Genomic DNA, 24,295 nt, shown 5'->3' with positions numbered 1-24,295 from the left:
TGTAGGGTTGACTAATGTAATGAAGCTTCGGCGAGTACAAATAACAAAACAGATCCAAGCTAAGACGATGTGTAGTTAGTTATGTGGGGCATAAAAATTAAAATGAAATAAACAAATGCAAGATATGTTTTTGAAAAATGATTTTTTAAAGGAAAAAGTTAGTTTATTCTAATTTAAATTGTTACACACCCTCTTCTGGAATGCAAAACGGTATACGTAAGTACAGAAAAAAGCAATTTCAAGATCTGGAGAGATAAGATCGATACACATCTATTGCTTTGAATTCTTGTAACACGAGGTGGCGCTTTAATTAAACGCATGCGTAGTTAAGATTATTACAACACACAACAAACTATCAACAACCGTCGGATCACTGGAAAAAATTGCTATCTTTTCATATTTTATTGCAATTCTGTGTATCTTTATAGATGGTTTATTCATTTGTAATTAACTTTTTTATTACGTTGCATAAATACCGTGTAATGCCTAGGCCTAGGAGGCCTAGTATAGTAGGCCTATTCTCATTTCCTAACCTAGGTAGGCCTGGCCCTAGGCCTAGGCCTATATGTGGTCTAGGCTAGGCCTACCTAGGTTAGGAAATGAGAATAGCTAGGCCTCTAGACTCTAGTAGTAGTAGTAGCCTAGCCTAGGCCTAGTAAGGGCCTACCAGCCAGGACCTAGCCTAGCTAGTATAGGCCTAGACCCATAGCCTAGCTAGTAGTAGTAGTACTAGTAGTAGCCTAGGTCTAGTACTAGTTGGTAGGCTTGCTAGCTAGCTAGCCTAGGCCTAGCCTACTACTAGCCTAGGCCTAGTAGTAGGGTAGCGAATAATTAGTCTAAACTAATAGCCTCCCTACTACTAGGCCTATGCCTAGATGATAGGCCTAATAGTTATAGCATTAATTAAAGACACATATTATTTATATTACCAAGCTGGCAGGCCACCTGCAAATTTGCATTTTAATAGCTTAATTTTAAAAATAATGCAAAAAGCCTACAGGTATCCTAATTTTTTTTAAATGTATGTTCTATTATGGTTAAAGTTATAAAGGAGAAAAAACAATGTACCCAAAGTGTAGTTTAGTCAATGTATTTCCTCAACTAATTCGTTACCCATCGATCGAACATTCACTAGCCTAATTCCATTCCTGACAACAACGCAGCCTGCAAAAAAGAAATTATACAGTCATCAAGCAGAGAATCAAACTCCCAACCCTAGGTCCATAACCACAGTACACCACTACTATGCCAACCAGCCGGTCAATTGAATCGATACTTAGTGTATTCTGAATTAGTGTATTTTCCATAAGTATTTTTAACTGGCGATCAAAACTCGGTTGACGCCAGTTTTCTATTCACAAATAGCCAGGGCCAAGGCACATTGTTTTTTAACATCTCAGATTATGTTTTTTTATTTGCGCAGCCCTAACAGTATCAACAATATTAAGTAAACTTGACAGGTCTACTGTAATATAATACAGTTTAGTAATAATATAATATAATTGTTGATGAAAGGATAGGAGCTTATGAATGACTTTGTGTTAAGTTGAAATTATCAATAATTATTATTCATTAGTACTAAGCCTATAATATAGTGCATAGCATATGTGTAGTAGAGTATGTATAGATATTAAACAGTAATATAATATTTGCAGTATTCATAAGGCAGCCATGGATACAGATGATGTTCCTGTTCGAGATCCTGGTGCGGGCCCGTCACATGGAGGTGCATTAGGACCTGGTAAGAGATTTAACATTTTTGATTGGTTAATTTTCTACAGTAAAAACAATTAGCAAAGATGTTTAAAATAAAAAAGATGAATGTTTGGTATGTTTATTTATATCTTTATTGTTTGCATTGTTTCCAGGAGATAGTGAGCAAAGACGTGCAAAGGAACGACGTGCCATATCCAAGATAACTCGTGAAGAGCTGGAAGATAAATATTTACGACTGCACGATGAAAACTTGGTTCTCAAAAGACATGCAAGAAAACAAGAGGATAAAATTAAAAAGTAAATTAAAAAAAGGGGAGAAAATATGCAGGCAAATTTAAGTACTGTACAATGTCCGATTTAGGTGCTGAATTCCTCAAGGCTTTACACCTAAATACCTAATTTTAATTTTGTACTCTTTATACTACGCGAGAATATAGCCTTGATCAACGAGTCGCTGTCCAAATTGACCATCAAGAGTCCAATCCGAACGTTAGCTACAATTCCTTCAGGTTTAAATTAACCAAGACTAATGATTAAGTTTGCCGACCATCCTGTCCATGGTCTTGTTAAAGTCCAATGCTGTTGTTAATTCTTGTTAAAACCCTGCAGTTCTTTATGGTAAAACTAACCTCGTAATAATTCAAGTGCGAACAAAGGTCAAAAGTACCCATGGCCTTGGGTAAAGAATTCAATTTACCATTTTTCAAGTGCAATGTGAACAAGGCTTTTATCTATTTAAAAATCAAATCAGGATGGCTACAAAACTGCTCCGTCTTGTGAATGACAAGAAAAAACAAGCACCAGAAGGAGCAATGAAGAAAGGTCGAGATATTGAGATGGAGGAAATGCTTGATGATCTCCATACCAAAGTACGAGAACTGACAAAACAGAACGATGCTTACAAGAACAAGGTAAGTATTTCATTACAAAATGTATGTAAATATTATGTATGCCAGAACTAGGTGCATCTTCTCAGCACTACCCTATGAAATTGTACATGCGGGTTAATAAACATTTTAATTCAACACTGTTTTTGACATTGTTTCCGGCACCTTGAAAAAACCAGTATGACATTGTTTGCAATGTCCAATCTAAGCGTTCAAATCCCAGTAACTGTATGTTCACATTAACCCAGTTTCAGTTTGGAAAACAGGCCTAAAAAGTGAAATACTGGATTGTTAGGCGTAGATGCTCACTGCCTAACAATCCAGTATTTTACTTTAACTACACCTTTTATATGTGATTTTTTTATAAACGTGCATTTTATTGACATACCGTGAATAACCAGCAATTGGTAAAATCAATGATAACAAGTTCTTCTCTGAATCTCGGTTGAACTAAGGTTTACTTTACTCAGTAGGAAATAGAAGATTAAATAAATAAAAAAAATAAGTTACAATTTTATATTCTTTTGTTGGGTCAAATTTTCAGTTAATGATAGCAAAGCAGCAGTTGGCGACACAGAGCAAACGACAGACATCTTACCCTCATGTCCAGTCCAGAATTGACACAGTAAGTAGGATAACAGAATTTTATATTATTCAATACGTATTAGGGGTTTGCTGACAATCATGGTTTTTGTTACTAGTGATGTGTTGTAAAACATTGGTGACCTTACACAATCATGCTTTTTTTTGGGTCATTTTTGCAGAATAGATTCTCTCTTTTTATGATTAAAGCATTTAATATTAATGCTCAACATTCCTGTTCCTGCTCTTTGACATATAATCAATAAGTCTTTAATGCATATTGTTTTTAATGTCTCATAACAGGGTCGAGCTAAGGCATCACCAGACACAGGCAGGCGGAATTCTAAACCACCCATTGATGATCGCAGGTATGTTTGATTCAAATAGTTACAAAATTCTCTGATTACTTTATTTTTACTCAGGGTACCCAAGTCTAGGACTCTCTCATCTTCTCCTCTTCCATCCGACACTATTGAGTAAAAAGTGCGATTTATAAAGTACTACTCCTCCCTTATTTGGCATGAATATACTACAGGGACATGTCCTCAAAGCTATAGAGCCGGATTTTTAAATTTCAAACCGGATGCAGCCATATGACGTCTCAAAGATGGTACCGTATAGCCATATAAACTATTTGGTAGCGAGGTTATTGATGTGTATGTGACGCCACATCCCGTCTTATGACGGCTTCTTTTGCTCTACCCTGGGTATCGCACATTCGTGCTTGTTCATATTAATATCTACATAAAATAGTGTTATGAACATAATTATTTGTCAATGATAATTGAACAAACAAGATGCAGTTGGATAACTATAGTGATTCATTCTGAGCATAGTAGAATGAGCTGTGTGGTAGAGTTGCCAGTTCCTTTCCATGCCGTCTTATACTCACCATTATTTTTTAACCAAGTAATCACTTAAACTGAATTAAAGTCTAGTCTCTCTGCACGATAATCATTTGTCTACATGACCCAAAACTTATATACCTGTTATGTGGTACACTACAACCAATTGAATATAAGGCATGCTCTTAGAGAATTTGTTATGGCGTATTTAATTTGGCCCTTGTAGCTGTGAATGAAAATATGTACCGGCTCAACATGAACTATTTTTTATTGAAACGGTTTAATTTGCTCCCATTTATATCATACTAATAGCAAAGATGTCATTGATTTTTTTAAGGTTTTGAAATTATTTAGTTCAATAATTAAAAATTGTTTGTATTTTAAAGATCAGCAACGCCCCGTGCATTTAGACAAGATGTCCTTCCACGGTATGGACACAGTCTGTTAGAAGAGGCTAGGGAAGAAAACAAACGATTGTAAGTTTTTGCTTTATTTTTTTAAAATTCACTTATGCTGAGCATTCTGTGCAGCTGAAATAAATTGGTGAAATTGCCTTAGCCCATTCAGGTATATAATAATCACACTATTTACTTTTACAGTGCTTGCCATTTTGAAATAGATTTCTATGTTGTGCTTAATTTAGCCTGGAATAAAAATATTATTTATTTTACTTTGCAGAGAAGATTTCATAAGTCAATTACAAGATCAAATAAATATTTTAGAAGATGACAAAGAAATGTTACAAGATCAGGTATAATACAAATAATGAATAATTCATTCGCTGAAAGATTTACTTCTTTATTAAATGAGGCGGAGCCGAGTTAAATAGAGCAGTTAATTTTTCAATAAATGAAATATTATTGCCATTGAACAAATACAGTCATTATTTATTTTATAACACACCTACTGTTCTACACTTTTATTCCATCAATCCATCTTGAATCATCATCCAAGGCTAGTCTGGGAAGCTAGGCTATTCATAAACACAGCACTCCAATTTTGAACATGGGAGTAGAACAGTTATTGGTGACAAGCACTACATATGCCAACACATTTTTACAAAAATCAATTCAATAGTGCTGTTCATTATTGAAAATAATGAATGGCATGTGATGTGATTTTAACCAATCAAATGGCAAGAATACAACCAGGTGTGTTATATAACATTTTGCATTTGAATATGTTTAAAAGCAATATCTTAAAACATTTTGCTTTTATAGATGCAGACAAGGGAATTAGAACATGATGAAGAAATATTACAATTAAAGCGAATGATGAATCAAGGTCAAAGGTTAGTTGTTTGTTAAGCCATAGTTTTAGGAAATGTATTCTTGGTTGGTGCCAGGATTTTGTTCCTGCAATTCAACATCACTATTATGAGTCTGGTTTATAAAGCATTGGCTTCCCATCCTGTAGTTTATGAGTTTATGAAACATACTCCCACTATGCAGCTAGTAATCAGCGCAAAATTGTGTCTTGATCTAACTGGGTACCCATTTATACACCTAGTAAAGTATCTAGCCTAAGGATACAAGCAATGCGGCAGAGGTGGATTAGAAATGCGATCTCACGATCAGTAGTCCAATGTCCAACACACTGCGCCACACACCCTTACATGCGAGACACATACCTTTCCTCAATACAGTCAAGTCACAGACTAATTTCTAATAGTCTTTTTTCACAAATAAAACATATTCTCTTAATAAGTTCAATACCTCTGTGATTTTTTTAAACTAGTTTATTTGTTTTCCTTCAATTTATTCTCCAATATTTCATGTTCCATGTATGTAGTAGTTGAAACAAATTTCTGCTCTGTACTGCTTAGATCAATGTTGTTTACTATCTGTATTTTGTTGTGTTAGACTTGCAAATATTCTTTATGCATAATTGTCTTAATATGGCAACTCTTCTTTCACTTTTCAACAGACAAACAGCCAGGTAGGTAGCCCACATCACAAGCACATTCATATTGCACGCGTGTCGTAACATTCCTAATTATTTTTCATATGTGTTAGTGATGTTGTTTCTTTGATTGATATTAACACATGTAGAGAGAGATGATGCCATTGTGAGGAAACAGACTTGTGTACAAAAATTACCTGACAGTATTTTCTTGCTTAAATTCTCCTTTTGCTAAAAAATGAAATCAATACTTTATTGAAAAAGAGTATAGGGATTTTTTCCTGGTATGTAGCGCCCACAGATACCCTGCTCCTTCCTTGCTCACAAAGCACTCTAGAATTGTGTTGGCCTGAGATGCCAAGTACTTATTTTTTTAAAGCCTTCCAACCATCCTAATTTTAATACAGCACCTACACAAGAAATCTTTTCCCCTCATAACCACTCCCTGCCATCCCTGAGCACTATATACAGTAAATGATCTCCTTAAAATGTTGACTACCATTGCCAATTATTATGAATGTTTGAAGCATGTTACAGGCAGATTACTGTTTTAACCTAATCATATGTTTTGCGTTTATCTGTTTGTGTTGTATAGTTTGTTTTTGTATTGTCAGTCTGTATTGTATTGTTTGTGTACTATACATACAAATAAATTAATATAATAATTTGCTGAAATTAAACATCTGTATGAGACCATATGAGCCTTTACAACCAAATGTTAAAAGGTACAAAAAATACTAAATTATATTGTATACTTTTTCCTTCTACTAATTAAATTGAATTTTCCTATAAATGATAGAATATTATCATTACTATATTATTTATTAAACAGTCTTGCAATAGACTTAAAATATTGTATAATTTTATATTTGTTGGTATACAAAATAAAACTCAACTCATTTAAAAATTCTGTATTACCAGTTCTTTAAATTGATAGCAGAAAGTCATACCTAATATACATAAATAAATTGACAATACTTATTTTTTTTTTTAAATCGTCAATTTATTTGTATCTAAAAACCAGATGAACATTTGTATTCATAATACATAAATAATTAATAATTAATTCGAAAAATAGATGAAAAAGAAGAAGAAGATAATACTACATTTACTGTAGAATAATAAGTATCTAATTTCAGTTGAAATATTTCATATTTCAATACTAAATAATATCCTTTATTTTTTTCAGGTCAAATATTCAAGAGAATGTAGAATTGATTCGTCTACAGCGTGAGCTAAAAGATAAATCTAGCAAATTAACAGCACTACAAACACAGTTTGCCAGTCTACAAGAGGTAAACTTTTGCTGTTCTTTTCTCATTTCATTAAATAGCCTATTTCCAATCTTTGCAACCAACTTTGATCGCTTAAGCTAGGTTCCCACTAGAACACAATGCAGCGACGTATCAATGCAAAGTGCTGTTTTGCCTAATCTCAAGTGGGAACTAATGACGCAACAGTGCTGCAATCATCACTATGGCCAGTTTGATTTCAAGCAACAACGCAAGACGCAAGAACACTGGAAAACACAGTACAGTGCGTAGCCAAGTACGCTGGGTGAACCAGGTCGAGTCAGTACAGTGCGTAGCCAAGTACGCTGGGTGAACCAGGTCAAGTCTTCGGGAATTAACGTTCCTATTACAATAGGAAGGTTTGATTTCACACAGGTGGGGGCAAACACAATTACTCGAAGGGCATTTTCCTACGTTGTGTAAGTTGCATTACGTTGCGTCGCTAATGGAAACCACGTTTTACCACACAGTGGTGAGGGAGGGTATACCCCTTAATTATGCCCAGTTTACAAACACCTGACGACTATCAATAGTAAATCTGCTGTCCAAAATTTTCTTTTTTTTTTCAATTTAAATAATGTTCGACCAGCATCTAAAAATAAAAGATCATTCTAAAGATGCGTAATTTATTAACCAAGGAGTGATCAATGGTACAGTCCATGACAATGGTATACACAATGAGTCTTTTCAGTACTTAAATATACCTTATATTGTAATGGGCTGGGTATATGATTTGTGTAGTGGTGGAGGAGTTAACTAATCCAGCCAAAGAATCCCTAATTTTTTTAATTTACAATGCAAAACATAGGACATTAGATTATCTTTTTTTCCATATTTCAAATCCTGGATCTGCCACTGCTATTTGTTAGTAGAAGAAACCAATTATGTAGTTTGCATCTCTAATTGCAGAACTTGAAAACTGTTAAAAAGAGTCATGATGCTATGGTGTTGGAAATTGAAGAGCAGAATAAACTGGTACAAATTGAACAAAATAAGGTACTTACGTTACAAAACCAACTCAAACAAGGAAGTGGGACACAGAGAATCATAGCAGAGGTATGTGCATTAGGAAAATATAATTCTTATGCAGATATAGAGGTTGGTAGAGCTAGCTCCACTTCTTTTGAAAAGTGAAAAAACAAAAAGTTTATTGTGTTTTGTGGATTGTTTTGTAAAAATCTAGCGAAAAAAGGCTACTATGGAAAGATATCGTATAGGTGTGTTAATTATTCACTATCTATGTATCTTACTTATATGTTCAAGTGCAGTATATGGAGAGCCATCTCGATAGTGCTTTGCACTCATGGCAATCCTCAGGGTGCTGCACCGATGTATTTTTGTGCCTGAAAATAAAATAAAATAAAAAAAAGTATCATGGAATATAGGAGACAGGTACACTCTTTCAGCATATCTCAGAATTAAGCATAATAGCCAGCCATCTAATCACTTATTTTTGTACTTTCTACCTCAATTTTATTACAAAGTTATTTAGTTTTTAATCATTCTTTTCTTCATTATTTATTTCCTATAGCTTCATGAAAGAATTTCAGATATAGAAAGTGAGAAAGAAATCTTAAGAGAGGCAAATGAAAAACTGTTAAATAGGTTTGTGAAATTATTTAACAAAAATATATATTCTTTAGACTTTAAAGTTACAATTGATATAGATAAACGCTTGTCTTGTGTTGAATGCACGGCTTATACGAATAGAGTGTCTCTGGAGTTTTGCTAGGTGATGTGAAAGAGTTATTCCATGCTGTCCATATGTTTATGGAATAGATTTGTATTATATTTTGCATTATATGGTAACCATCTCAAAGCACAGTGGACTAGATGTTTTACACATACATCTCCACGGCACTTATTCCACGAATTCATCTACCTAATGATTTCATCCAGGATGTACTACCGTATTTTGAGTAAACTGCAACTCATTGTAGGGTAATTGACACTCTCAACCACTTTATGATACAACCGAGGTCAAAGTTAACAATTTAAAAAACCTATTTTAATAAATCATACTGTATTATGATAAATTATAATTTTGTTTTTCTTTTCTACTTTTTAATGTTAAGTTTTTTGCATGTGCATGTTCAATAATTCCTAAAACAAAACTTTTAATTTTTAATCTTCGTTTCGTAGATATGCAGTATGGACACAGCCTAGAAATGGAAGCACTATGAATGCTCATACTATTTTTATTTAAATGCAACTTTTTGATTGGTTTTCTTAAGCTTTGTCTACACTATCGAACTAGTTTGACCAAAAAAATGTGATGTGCCCAAATATGGTAGTGATGCCCAAATATGGTAGTGATGACACCATCATGTCCATATACTGTATGGGCACATCACATTTTTTATAGTGTAGACAGAGCTTTATGGAAGATCACAATGATACCCACAAAAAGAGTATTGAAACTGTTCTGTTAAAATGTTGGTTTGTTCAACATAATATTTCACTCTTTCCTAAAATTATGTATATATATATATATATATGTATATATTTCTGCAGTGCTTTTGATGCTGAGAGAGAACGTCAATATCGTGCCAATGAGAAGCAGCTTAAAGTACAAATAGCTCAACTTGAGGCTACCCTTAAGGGTGACTTGAATGATAAGAATACAATCCTAGATAAACTTACAGAAGAGAGAGGTGAGTAACTCAAATTGTAAATATTAGTATGTGTATTGAATGTATTGACCAGTACAGTATATCCCATTTTAAATGTTTATCATCAATATTAAAAAGGGTGATCCTTCCTGTTCCCTCGCATGCGAGCTGATATCCATAGGCCCTCTTTATCTAATTTTTAAAAATTACAATATAGGAAAATACAATATTTACAATTAAAATTCATCCAAAAGAGATACAATACATATAAACATAGTAAATCCTTTGGGTCACCTCTATTAAGGGGACATTTTCCTGTGAAATAACAAAAGGTGATATATATTTAAACTCTACAGCCAACCACTATTCAGACGACAATTTGTTGTGTTCCAAAGGTGTCCCTTAAAATTACTGGGGTAATAATGTGCAGCGCATTGAGAGCTTGCTTATAAGCGCTATAATAAGAATGAACTACAAGTAGTATTACTACGTGCAAGCGTGTTAGTTTGTTTATATTTTATAATATTTTCTGTCTGTATTTAGAATCACATGAGAAACTTCAAACCGATTTCCGTCAGCTGCAAATTGTACATTTCCAAGTAAAACAGCAGTTGGATGAACTGCAGGACAAGATGCGTTTCTTTAACAAGGAAAGCGCAGTGGACTTCGCAGAGATTGAAGAAGCTCTTGTACTCGTCAAGGTGAAAATATATATTCTCAAAACTGTTAAATATTCAAAATAATGATAAATTTGTTATTGGTGGCTTAAAAAAAGAGCAATAGTCTGACCAACAATTGTTTAACAAGGAACTTTATTTTGGTATTTATTATATGTAATCAATCGCGTGTGTATGTCTGATTACTCAAAAAGTTATTGCAAGATCTTTACCAAAATGAAAATACAGTTTGATATATGGTCAAAGACCACTCCATCACCAATCCGGACCAGAGTCCCAATTCTGGACTACTTTTTTGTATTATTTCAGTATTATTTATGACACACAACGTGGACAGGCAGTTTCCGCTCAGAATAGATACAATTCTATGTGGGACGTTAAGTTAGCCTATAGGCACTGTCCAGGATGATTAGTCTTCACTAATTGATTTTTGTTTTTATTTATTAGAGAAGGAAAGAACAAGGCAGCCATGACTTAGACTTCCTTGAGAGAGTTGATGAGGAAGTGAACAGAGGTAGGTATACTTAACTAGGACCTATAAAATACAACTAGGAGACATTTGATTTGTTTGTTTGCTTAAAAAAAACATGATTATAATGAAGAATCCGATTCACTGTATATCTCAACATTATGACATATATCTAGGTTCATAGTCAAGTTCTTTAATATAGTGTCGTATGTATCAAATTTAAATTTCCAACTTTTATTAGTAATTAATCAATTTCATTCAAGATTTAAAGCTACAAGTGGTGACTCTGCAGGCAGAGCACGCTGACACAGTCAACGAGCTAGAGAAGACTAGAAACATGCTGATACTGCAACACAAAATAAATAGAGACTATCAGGCAGAAGTAGAGAATTCTACTCATAGATTGGAAGAGTACAAAACTGAGTATGACACTAAACTTGAGGAATACTCGCAGTTACTGGATATTAGGGCTGCTAGGATAAAGGTAAATGACTACTGACTTAATGTGTAGAACGATCAGTTTAGAATAAAAGTAAGAATGGGTGATTTTATATATTGTACATACAGAGTTGAGTGTAGACACACAAACTGATAATGACACTAAACTTGAGGAACACTCACAGCTAGGATAACCATAGGCGACTACTCATTGACTGGAAATTTAGAATGAAAAAATAATAGGTTGAGTACCTTACTCATATTGGAAGAGTAAAAAATGTGTGACACAAACTTGTGGAATATTGTTAGAGCTAATGGATAATCTCATTGAGTTGAAGTTACAAACTGAGTAGATGTGAGCAGTTCTTTCAGTTTAGAATTAAAGATAGGTTGAGCACAGTACTTAACTTTATTGCACATAGATAACATGACTGCAGAAATAAAATAAATCATTTTATTTATATTAATCTAGAAATTGGAACGTCAACTAAAAGACATTGCATATGGTACTAAACAATATAAAATAGCAGATACTGAAATGGAGGTGAGTATGTATTTGTAAAATTGTGTAAACCTCAAGTGCAATGCTGAAGATGGCTTGATCACAAGTGATCCGGTCCACTGCTACTTCCTGGAAATCTGTTATTGTTTCTAGGTGACGTCATACTTTTTCGTAGCAATGATGTGTATACGTGATCGAGAAATACAGCCCCTTCGTCGCGGTTGATTGCGTTAGCCCCCTCTTTCTGATTTGGATTGCCTCTCTGATTCTACGCTTGAATGGGTTAGAGTCTCTATCAATAATTTTGGCCCCCCCTCCCAATCGATGATGTGGTTTTCTTGAGCTGCATTGTCTGTGATGGCGGATTTGTGGATTTCGGATATTGATTCCTTTCTAGTTGCCCGGGTGTATTTACGATCGGAGACCTTTTCAGTGTCTTTTTGGTGTTCTTTTAGTCCAAATTGCCGACCTGTTTCCCCAATGTATTGAGCATGATGTCATGAACCTCAAGTGCAATGCTGAAGATATTGAGCATGATGTCATGAACCTCAAGTGCAATGCTAAAGATATTAAGCAGGATGTCATGAACCTCAAGTGCAATGCTGAAGATACTGAGCATGATGTCATGAACCTCAAGTGCAATGCTAAAGATATTGAGCATGATGTCATGAACCTCAAGTGCAATGCTGAAGATATTGAGCATGATGTCATGAACCTCAAGTGCAATGCTGAAGATATTGAGCATGATGTCATGAACCTCAAGTGCAATGCTGAAGATATTGAGCATGATGTCATGAACCTCAAGTGCAATGCTGAAGATATTGAGCATGATGTCATGAACCTCAAGTGCAATGCTGAAGATATTGAGCATGATGTCATGAACCTCAAGTGCAATGCTGAAGATATTGAGCATGATGTCGTGAATCTCAAGTGCAATGCTGAAGATATTGAGCATGATGTAATGAACCTCAAGTGCAATGCTGAAGATATTGAGCATGATGTCATGAACCTCAAGTGCAATGCTGAAGATATTGAGCATGATGTCATGAACCTCAAGTGCAATGCTGAAGATATTGAGCATGATGTCATGAACCTCAAGTGCAATGCTGAAGATATTGAGCATGATGTCATGAACCTCAAGTACAATGCTGAAGATATTGAGCATGATGTCATGAACCTCAAGTGCAATGCTGAAGATATTGAGCATGATGTCATGTTGTGTTTGTCCATGTATTGACCCTCGTTTGTTTTATGAGTGCTCCTATTGTTTGAAATACTTGTGATGTGAAAACTGTGCTACCAATCAGAACTCAGAAATGTTTAATTTATTCAAAAGGGTTTTAGCAACGTTCAAATAGCGTTTGAAATATGTCTGTAAAAATGTTATTTTTATTAATTGTAGGTCTTCAAAGTAGCCTTATTTCATTAATTTTTCCTAAAAAGGACATTACAGGTCACATTTTCATATCATAGAGTTATTATATTATTGCAGATGGAGGATGAAATGGAAGAAGTAGATGAATCAGTTAAACTAGAAAGAGGTCAAAACTTGATGGAAATTCATATACAAAAGGTAATATTAACGTTTCTTTTATAATTTTTGAAAAATGACAGATTCTTAATTTAATTTTGGTAAATTTTATTCAAATTTCCATCATTTGTAGATTGAATTCAGTCAAGAAGGTTTAAGAGTGCTTGATGATTCGGACCCAGCAACATTTGTAACTTATGAATTCTTTGAATATGAACTCCAGTCAACACCTGTAGTCAAGGGTTCAAGGTGATGCAATGAATTTTATTTTCTGTATCTAGGCCAAGACTCCTGGCATAGTGTTTATACCTCAAAATGGCGGGGGATAATACTCACACAATCTAACATAAAGACCAAGACCTAGGCTATAGCACAGAACAGAAAATTAAGAATATATTAGTTCCATTTCATCCCATTTGTAACATAGGGCCACCCTGGTTTTTTCAATAACAAGGTGATTGAACTGGTTGGTAGGGACAGAACACCAAAGTAACTTCATACTTTTCCAAAGCCAGATGTGTACTACTGGGCATCTTGTTTTAAGTCCTTATCTGAGACTTGTTCTTATCACAAGAACGATGGTGTCGATATTATGGCTGTGGTTTACAGTCTTTAATTGCTCAGCTAATCGACTCGACTTCTAACATTTTAGTTTGTTTTTTGTTTCAGGTGGCTGATATAATTATAATTTAAGTTTCTGTTTTATTTCAGACCTGTGTTTGATTTCACTTCACAATATGTGGTAACTGTAGATGACTTCCTCTTGCACCACATTATGAAGGAATCAACAACTATGGAAGTCCACCAGGCGATTGGCACAGAGTTCCGTACCATTGCTGCATGCCAGCTGCATTTCAGAGAACTCCTTGATGGAAATCAAAACCGGATACATGGGGTTGGGCATCTTATTGGTGCAGAGTCTGGACGAGCTTCTGTGCAGTTTGGGACAGTCGAATATTGGGTTAGGCTACGTGTTCCAATGGACCAAGCATTGAGACTGTTTAGAGTACGTTCAATTTTCTAGTTAACTTTTTTCGTTACACAATTTAAAAAAAATATATTATTTATTGTCCTCAGTTTAACTGGAAACTGAGAAAATTAGAAATAGGTACTCTACAAACCTAGAACATACACAGTACAGCACACCAAGAGAGAAATCTCAAACCTAAGGCTCTCATATGCTAGTATAATATCTGGTGTCCATCATTCTTTTGAGCTAAAATAAGGGGCTTGCAACAAAGTATTAGTTCAACAAATATACATAAAGTATATATATCTTTTTAACACTATAGGAAAGAGTCAAGGCACTTGGCTATATGACATCCAATCAGAGATCAACACAACAAGCTATTCAGTCCCTAGATGAGGGGGCTGTAACCAGCAGACCTGGGGATCAGAACATTAATGAGCTGTGCATAAGAATCATTCGCTGCAATGGAGTGAAAGCAAGAAGATCAGGTAGAAAATATTAAAGTTTTATGATTTCATTACTGACTGTTTTTTCTTTGAGAACACCCTTTAAAAACAATGCATGTGTTAATTTTAGCAACTCACTGCATAGAAAGATTTTTTTTAGATTAGACTGTGAAAAAATCCATGTTATAATAAAATGGTATTTTGTGTTTTGTCAACTATTTGCACAGGTGTCCAACCAAGCCCATACACTGTATATCGGTTCTTTGACTTTGGAGATCATGATTCAACCATTATTCAATCCAGTAATACTCCAGAGTTCAATGACACTAAGGTATACCCAGTGCCAATGAATGCTGACTTAGATAGGTATTTAAAGACAGAGGTACGATATCAATTATCTTTTATTTCTTAACTTAAAAAATGAGGCATAATCCACAATCAACTTTACCCCAAATATATGTTATAAATTGTGTTTTTTGTGTTCAATGTACTTTTTAAAAATGTATTACAGTATATAAATCATCTTTAAACTTATTTTATAAAATCAATTTACCTATTTACAAAATCCTCCTTCCCCTCCATTTATTAACATTGTAATATCAGGAACTCCACCCATAATATAGTCCACGGAATAGACTAGGTTTTTTATGTGAAATAGGTTCTTTGGACCATTGGACCACGTTTTTGGATACCTAACCCCTAAAAATGGCGACCATTTTTAATAACTCTATAAATACACTATATCTTGGAAACCACTAGTCACAGATACTTAATTATAGGCCAACATCTGAACTGAGTTGCATAGACACCATATTGACACACCTTAATATACTTGTATGACACTGTGATCCTTTATTTACATTTTGTTAATTCAGAGTCTACAAGTGTACATGTTCGATGACACTGATCCTGAGGAGACAGCTTACCTAGGCCTGGCTAAAATACCTCTTATTAGTCTAGCACATAATAAAGCAATCAAAGGAACATTTGAGCTGAAGCAGGTACTCAACATAACATAGTCAGCCTGGGATGGCTAAAACTGTCTTTTATTGTGCTCACAGTGTGGTGATAAACAAAATAAAAAATAAGCTCTACTTGGCTAATGTCTTTTGGTTCATATTTGTTTCTGTAAAAATGTCAAACTTCTGCATTTAGTATCTTTGATACTAAATAAATTATTGTGGGCCTGCACAAGAAAGTACTGGTTCTTTTAGATATTTAATGGTAATATAATATATGACAGTGCAAACATTACCAGTTAATATAATATTAGTTAAAGCAAAAACTTTTGTGGAAAACCATCTTGGTTAGTCTTCTTACCTGTCTCCGATATTCAGTGACTCATAGATTTAATACAATATACAATTTTAGTTGAACTATACGATATTGTTCCACAAAGGGGCTCTAAATATTTGCGCTATGTTTTAACACATGCGCAAAAAACAAGTATATATTTGTAATGTTTTTATAATATAATAATTTTTTTATAATTTTAAGAAATCAAATAAAACTAATGGAACAATAGATGTACTTCTACAATGGCAATACTCTTATATAGCGCCACTTGCTATGACAGAGAAGAAAGACAAAACTACAGTAAGCATCATAATATTGTTTGTATTTACTTTCAATTTGTTTAATACTTATTCTTTAGCTATCAGATCTTCAAAGAACACTAATTAATAAATTAATATTCATTTTTATTTAAAAACTTCGTTTTTTATGAAGAAGTAAGAAAATTAACAGCAAAAAATTACTTAAAATGAATGAAAAGTTACTAATTATAAATATACTATCATTGAACCCAGCGACACAACAATTTACATCTGGCATCAATCGATAGTAAATATGATTGTTCTTTCCATAATGATTTACAAATGTACAAAAGTAACAACAATATTATTAATATTAAACAATTTCTTTATAGCTTCAGCCACGGCCACCACAGCCAGCAGTAGTTCATACAGCTCGCAAACCACCAATCCCTAAGCCTGTCCCATCTCCTCAGGCCATGTCTAACACAGTGTTAGCCTCTGGTCCAGACACCATTGATGTAACTCCCATCAAGGCTGTTCCTTTAAGACCTGGCCCTGCTGCTTCCTCAACTCCAGTGCAGTCTGGATTAGAGTCTAGAATCCAAGAATCAGAGGTTTATGAATCTGTAGCTATGCATACTGTAAGTTTTTCAATAGAATTCAAATTAAAATAACTTACGTAAACATACATAAGACCCCATTTACACTTACAATTGGGTCCAGATTTAATTGTTTGGATGCGAACCAGTGTGTTAACACTTGCTTTCCATTTTCTCAAGCCATTCGGTTTACTACATAAGCTGGTCCAAACATAAAGGCTGCTCCTAGACACCCCTCGAGAGGAATTCCAGGTCTGCGTCCGGTCCAGGGCCGGACTTACACTGGGTCGGCCCAAATTTAAAGTGTAAATGGGGTCTTTGTCATGCTCGATCACAGTAAGAGTCTTTGCTTGAGCACTGTCTTGAATCAACTTTCACTTAATACTCTTGGGTTACCATTGCTTATGTTACATTGTTATTGCAAAAGTATTATAGTTGAATATTTTATTTAGCACTGCAATTAAAATTTTAAACTAATTAGTTCAACAGTAAAGAAAAAAGTTTATAAAACTGAAGTACATATAACAATACATAGCCAATAATTGAAACCTGTTTGTAGTGTAGTAGACACTCAAAAGGTCTTCATAATAGTAAATAAATAGTGATAAGATTTGAGTATTTCTGAAGACTTTGGTATATAGAAAAGTTCTTAAAAATAAAATGCATGTCTGTATTTAAACTTGTAAACTCATTTGCATGCCTAGAACCCAAGTGCACAACTCCCACCACCCACACTAACAATCAACTCACCCGAAGATTCTGAGCAAGAATTGGAGCCACATAGTGAAGTCACTCCTCCTCAATACCAGGCCCAGGTTTGTACTGCATTACATTCACTTTTAGTTCATATTTGTTCATTCGCAACTCATAAATTACACTCATCTGCATTTATCATCTCATGTTGTTAAAGTTGCGGAAAAGAAACAAACTGAAAACAATCTTTCTACTGAATTTTTGTTTTTTAATTTGGAAGGTACACAATCAATTATCTTGCTATGATCTACACATAATTACATTTCGATACTTTATGTTTTTTTTTTCTTCCTTGGTTTAAAATTAAAATTGGTCACAAATGGCTATGGCAGCCTGAAGTAGGAGGTTATATAGGGAGAATTGGATTTAGAGAAAATGTCTAATACAGAATATGTCATACTTTATAATGAATAATGCTGTTATTTTGTAATATCACACCTAATACAATTATTTATCTATTTTATGTTATAATTGTACACTTATATTGCATGCTTGATAATTTTGTTATCAAGAAATTTAGTTTACTTTTACATTTTAATACTCTTACAATAGTTTCAGCCTGAGCCTGAAACCGCAGGCACTTTACAACCAGGTGAGAATTTTGATGACAGCAGTGGAGAAAGTAGTGCTGTGCCAGCCTCATCAGTAGAAGAAGAGCTAAAGAGGATGACTAATGAGGGCAATGGCATTGTAGAAGCCTCTAACGAGGATGAACGACTTAGCAAGAAGGAAGAGTCATCAGAACCGGAGGATCTTGAAGATGTAGTTGCCAAGGAAATGCGTGTACAGGTTGGTATAAAGTAAAGCGCACTGACACAAATGCTATTCATTCTAATAATGAATGCGCTGCTTGCACAGCATTTATTGTCAAATATATAAAATATTTAAAATTTGTACACAGACAAGGCTCTTAAAATTATAAAAAAAAACATCAAAAAACATGGTAATGAGAGTTACGTGAAACAAAAAGTATGGCACTTTTTAATGTAAATGTAATTATAATTGGAGAAAATGTTCTTTTTTTATTGTATGTAATAAAAAGTACAGTACTTACTATGAAGTTTTGCTTTTGTTACAATCTAAGTACTGTACTTTATATTTTGTACTTATCTATTGGATCAACAAAAAAGAATATTCACTCCCATTATAAATTGGAAAATTTAAATAATTATAATCATCCTCAAGCTCAACAGAATACTGATGAAATTTGGATTAGTCCCTCTACGGACCCATGGTAGCCAGCAGTACAACGCCTACCCAGATTAACAACAAGGGCTGATGGACCAATAGATTATGTGAAATGAAATGTATGGCACTTAGAATATGATACTTTTTAATATAGATGTAATTATAATCTTCCTCAAGTTTAACAGAAAACTAAATTCTTATTAGGTCCTCTTCGAACCCATGGGTTGCAGTGCAACGCCTACCCAGATTAACAACAGGGGCAGATTTACCAATAACACCGGGGGAAATCATTTTTTCGACAAAAAAAACACTACACCTTTATCTTTCAGTTTGAAGATAACTTAAGCGATACAAACTTTGGAGACAAGCCTGAGGAGAGTAACTTTGATGATGATGATGATGATGATGATGATGATGACACCGATAATGAAGTTGTTACACCAGCTCCTTACAGGGATGAGAAGGAAGAGGAACTAGAAGATGATGTAAATGAGGAGACAACCAAAAATGAGCTGATGTCCAGTGACACTGACAGTCTGGTCATGTCTCCTGCTATGAATAGACCTGCATCAGTACAAGCGGTAAGATTCATTTCAAATATGCATTAACAGAAAATATTATTAAATATAGTCTCTGAAAAAAAAAAAAGTTTCATTTTTTTTTATTTTTAATAAATCACCTAAAATATGAAGTAACAAAATAAAAAAATCCAACTGCACTATATGATTTTTTAAATTTTTTTTTGCTTATACTTTTTTGTTGAAAAGGAAAAGTGTCAAAATCGTTCCATCTTTTAACAATTTCAATTAAACTAATAATTGCTATATGTGCATATTATCAATCTCGGTTTAAAATTGGGTAATTTCTTAAATTTGCCTGTATTTATACAAATAATTCAATTATTGTATGTATATTGCATTATCATCACCTTATGATGTCATACTATTTTGTAAAAAACCTTTGTACTATTACAGAAGAAAATTACCCAAAATATAAACTTGAAAAAAAAAATGTAATTTTCAGAACAAAGATGTTGTGACAGTTACGATATCTCATGTAACCCTGGAAGCCGACACGCGAGTGATAGAAGATGACAACATAGAGCGATTATTTGTTGAGTATCGTTTCTTGGGCTGTCTACCCGAGGAGCTTGAGACGCCATTTGCATTGCCTAAACCAAAGCCTGATCATCGCATCGAGTTCAATTTTAAAAAAGGTAAAATAATGTTGATTGTAGTTTTTACTCAAGCTAGTGATATGAAAATATATTTTATTTATCTATGGAATGGTTCTTCCCTTTGTTTTAAATTTATAGAAACAGAGAAATTTAATATTTTAATTCACTGAACATCACTAATACTATAATATGTAATGATATTAATTTTTACAGTATTTCATGTTGATCATGAGAACAACCAACTTCAGCGAGATTACCTTGCCAGCATGTTGCTCCCGGAGGATCCATCTGAAGGAAAGTAAGTTCACCTAACATTGTTCTCTTTCCCATAATAGTTCAGATGAAGACAGTTGAAGTCTTTTTCTTGAGAATTCTAACATAATTCCCTCATCCAGATGCATTATATAAGGCATTTGTTTGATTCAGGAATTAATAACATTCAGATTTATTTGGTCCTTGCGGAAATTCATGACAGGCACAATCGCTCACATAAAAATACAATAACATACTGTACAAAATATATATAAGTTAAAAACAAGTAAAGAGTTGTAATAAAGATACACTATACAAAATAAACTACAAGGTGATTCAACAGTATTTGTCATTGAAAGCACGGATGGAAAAAGGGACGAATGAATTTAGATATCTGTTAATTCTACATAGTGTGCTACGTAGTTGCTTTCCTGACCTTAACCTTAATACATAGTCTTGGTGTAATGGATGTTTATCATTTAGTATAATGCCCTTTTTTGCTGTACATGTTACATCAATTTAGATACTTTCCTTAATAATACGACAGGCCTTATTAATAATTGCTTGAACTTTTCCAACATCTGATTTTCTTAAACTACTAAACCATACAATAGAACAAAAAAGTATCGCACTTTCAACAACGGAAGAATAAAAAAGCTTCATGATCGTTGGATCAACATGGAAATGATTACGCCTTCTAAGGAAATACAGTCGTGTAAGACCTTTAGCAACAAGCACTTTACAGTGTTCTCCACAGTTAAGCTTGTTATCAATAGTCAAACCAAGATACTTATAACTAGATACAATTTCAGTCACATCATCATGGGATCTTAACAGGAGCAGATTTACTAAAATCGACAATAATTTCTTTCATTTTCTTACTATTTACCACAAGTTTATTGACGGATTCTCGATATTGAGTTTCGTTATCACGGTGTAGTCCTAGAGCAGTGTTTCGAAGAAAACAATGATTTAGTAGAATGTATTTGATTGCCACCTTTACAAGTCTGTATGTTTTAAAAGTCAGAACCAGGATTTAAGCTCATCCATATAATATACAAATACTGAATGTTTATGAGTGCAATGGTACGAACATTTTCACAGGCAAAGCCAAGTGAAAAAGTTTCACCAATTATTTGTTCCATTGCACGATTATAAAACATTTGACGTTTGTTTTATAACACATCTACATTTAACAAGAGGCTAGACCAAGGCCTAACCCATTTGAAAATGCAGCGTTCCAATTTTTTTTTATTATGCCCTTCACACTTCCATATGTCTTACTTATGATCTTTGTTCACTTTCACATCTCCGTTTTCTTCTTGCAATGGACCCATTGGAAATAAATTGACATGTCGATTTTATGTTTTATGGGTCGTCCATTCACTTGGTTTTTTACATTTTTTAAATTTAAATTTCTTGTTTTTTTCTTTGTTATGTATTTTAATGTCTTGTTGAATGGATGCTAAATGAATAAATAAATAAAATAAACGGCGCACACTAGAGGTAGATTGATTAGTCAGCAACAGCATATAGTGCATGTGGTTGCTCACTGAATGTGCAAAACAAAATTACAGTACTCGCATATAACAACATTGCACGCTTGATGACATAATTAAGAGTACAGTATTAAATATCACATGACCCAAAATCCTCCAATCAAATGAAAAGATACTAATTAGGTGTTGTAATAATTGGCTACCAGCTTAGTCGCAACCAGTATGCAGATAGCTTATTATTTGACATTATTTTATACTTTCTTAAGGATTCGTTTTACACTTGTAAGTGAACCAGCAGAGGATAAGCCTGATCTGGAATGTGAAGACCAAGGGTATGCTTACGTTGATGTGCAAGAGATATTAAAACAAGGCAGAGATGTGATTGATCTTGATATTGATAGTAAGTCATTATTTCATTTGTAGTAGTACGGTAGCTTGGTGTTTAACCAATTCAGGGTCAAAGGTCCAAATCCTGGTGTAGTGTACATAACTAAATCACAAAACCCATCCATTGTTTATTGAAATAAAAGAAAGGAAGAAGAAATCTTTGTGGGTGCTTTAAATGTGTTTCGTTATAAAGAAATATAGTAGAGTAGTGGCACTGTGGCTTGAATGCTTGCTTATCAATCCCAGGCTCCTGCTTCAAATCCTGTCCTGTTTTGTTATGGTCAATACACCGTCACTAGTTAACCCTCATATGAGACTTGGTTTAGAAAGCATGGGTTTCCCATTCTGTAATTGATAATGCATGTATTTTCTCTTTAATGGAGCAAACTTTTTTTTAATTGATTAAATACTGTGTATATTTTTTAATTAACAAAGGCCTATTTATTATAATTTGTTGTGATTTTGTTGTTGTTATATATAGTTGCAGATGCCAGTGATGAATCCATTATGATTGGTACAATGAATGTTTCAGTAGAATGTGTTTCAGCGTTGAGGACGGTAAACGAAGAGTTACAATATGAAAGTGAGGAGGATGGTTAAAGAAGAATGCTCTTCCACGAATACATTGCAGAAAAAAATACATCAAGGGTCAAAGTTCAAATTAACCTTAACTTCTAAACAGACGAAACGTGAATAGTACAACTTGATTGAACAACATTTTACATGTTAAAGCATTACAGTATTTATATTTATACACACTGTGCTTTTGAATGGCTAAATCATAATTTAATTTTCTGACATACACACTTTAATGGTAATTTATAGAATTTAAATTAAATGAGTATTGCTTTTGCCAAATGCAATGAAGAGTAATGTCCTGATGTACTTTCACCTAGATGAGGAAAAAGTACGGTTATCAGTTTCATTTTTAGACTGATAACTTACTTACTGTTTAAAATAAGGAAATAGGTATTATTATCTCTACTGTTCATCCAATGATAAATACAACACAAATGTTAAGAATGGGGTTCAGTTTAGTGTTTACAGTGTTCCCTCTGCAGTAAATAATTTATATTTATTTATTTATTTATATTCTAAGTAGAAGCATTTCACTAGTAATGCTAGGTTTGTTGTGCACCATGTGGTTCTAAAAGGAAATAAGGTAAGGTTGAGATTGTCTCTGCAAGCCTAACTTTACTAGTGTTTATTTGCCATGCAAACCTTAAAGCAACATTAGAAACAATTTTATTGTATATATTTAGTATATATTTTGTTTGTAAATATTGAAATTAGATGTATGTTGTACTATATTTAGTTGGTAGAAGTTGTGTTTATCAGATGATCAACTTATGCAGGATAACCAATTGAAATGGTCAATAATAAACATTTTATGTGTATACATAAATTTGAAAGGCAATGAGACTAATTGAGCAATGATATACAGGAAATTAATTCATAACATCAATAACATTATGCAATGTAATCACACATTTAGCAATATTAGTGCATAATCATTGAAATGTGAAAAGTCCCAAATTTGGTGTTATTTTTGTTTTTGTTTCGGCTAATGGCATTGTTGTGGCCATGGTTTTGTTGTAAGCTATAAAGAATGTTTACGTTAAGTTTGTTACGTTAGTTATCAAACCTTGTTACGTTGGTTATCAAACCTTGTTACGTTTGTTACATCACATCTAGTTACGTTTGTTACATCACATCTTGTTACGTTTGTTACATCACATCTTGTTACGTTTGTTACATCACATCTTGTTACGTTGGTTTTCATCACATCTTGTTACGTTTGTTACATCACATCTTGTTACGTTTGTTACATCACATCTTGTTACGTTTGTTACATCACATCTTGTTACGTTTGTTACATCACATCTTGTTACGTTTGTTACATCACATCTTGTTACATTTGTTACATCACATCTTTTTACGTTTGTTACATCACATCTTGTTACGTTTGTTACATCACATCTTGTTACGTTTGTTACATCACATCTTGTTACGTTTGTTACATCACATCTTGTTGC

At 33.7% G+C, this 24,295-nt stretch overlaps 1 protein-coding gene across 1 annotated transcript; it reads left to right on the top strand.

The window, feature by feature from the left end:
* The first annotated feature begins 358 nt into the window (after positions 1–358).
* On the top strand, positions 359–23,889 carry LOC144849796 (protein fantom-like). The gene is made up of 32 exons (XM_078706854.1): positions 359–443; positions 1,656–1,741; positions 1,869–2,013; positions 2,468–2,627; positions 3,148–3,228; positions 3,489–3,553; positions 4,417–4,506; positions 4,709–4,781; positions 5,251–5,321; positions 7,122–7,227; positions 8,134–8,280; positions 8,756–8,829; positions 9,739–9,878; positions 10,380–10,537; positions 10,961–11,027; positions 11,246–11,466; positions 11,893–11,964; positions 13,415–13,495; positions 13,587–13,702; positions 14,165–14,459; positions 14,746–14,911; positions 15,097–15,251; positions 15,745–15,870; positions 16,367–16,465; positions 16,797–17,045; positions 17,708–17,818; positions 18,309–18,545; positions 19,274–19,525; positions 19,968–20,160; positions 20,335–20,419; positions 22,139–22,272; positions 22,741–23,889. The coding sequence occupies exons 2-32, from the start codon at positions 1,672–1,674 to the stop codon at positions 22,857–22,859; spliced, it is 4,158 nt and encodes a 1,385-aa protein (XP_078562980.1). The 5' UTR covers positions 359–443; positions 1,656–1,671; the 3' UTR covers positions 22,860–23,889.
* The last annotated feature ends 406 nt before the right edge of the window (positions 23,890–24,295 follow it).

Source organism: Antedon bifida, chromosome 8, assembly GCF_963402885.1.
Source record: "Antedon bifida chromosome 8, ecAntBifi1.1, whole genome shotgun sequence".
Lineage (NCBI taxonomy): Eukaryota > Metazoa > Echinodermata > Crinoidea > Comatulida > Antedonidae > Antedon > Antedon bifida.
The sequence above is the reverse complement of the archived record's forward strand: the minus strand, read 5'-3'. Positions and strand labels throughout refer to the sequence as shown.

Bases quoted from the DNA above. Each gene is read 5' to 3' on its own strand.
- LOC144849796 (XM_078706854.1), top strand. From the start codon at position 1,672: ATGGATACAGATGATGTTCCTGTTCGAGATCCTGGTGCGGGCCCGTCA. The intron at 9,879-10,379 runs GTGAGTAACTCA...GTCTGTATTTAG, and splicing joins TAAACTTACAGAAGAGAGAG to AATCACATGAGAAACTTCAA. The intron at 11,467-11,892 runs GTAAATGACTAC...ATATTAATCTAG, and splicing joins TTAGGGCTGCTAGGATAAAG to AAATTGGAACGTCAACTAAA.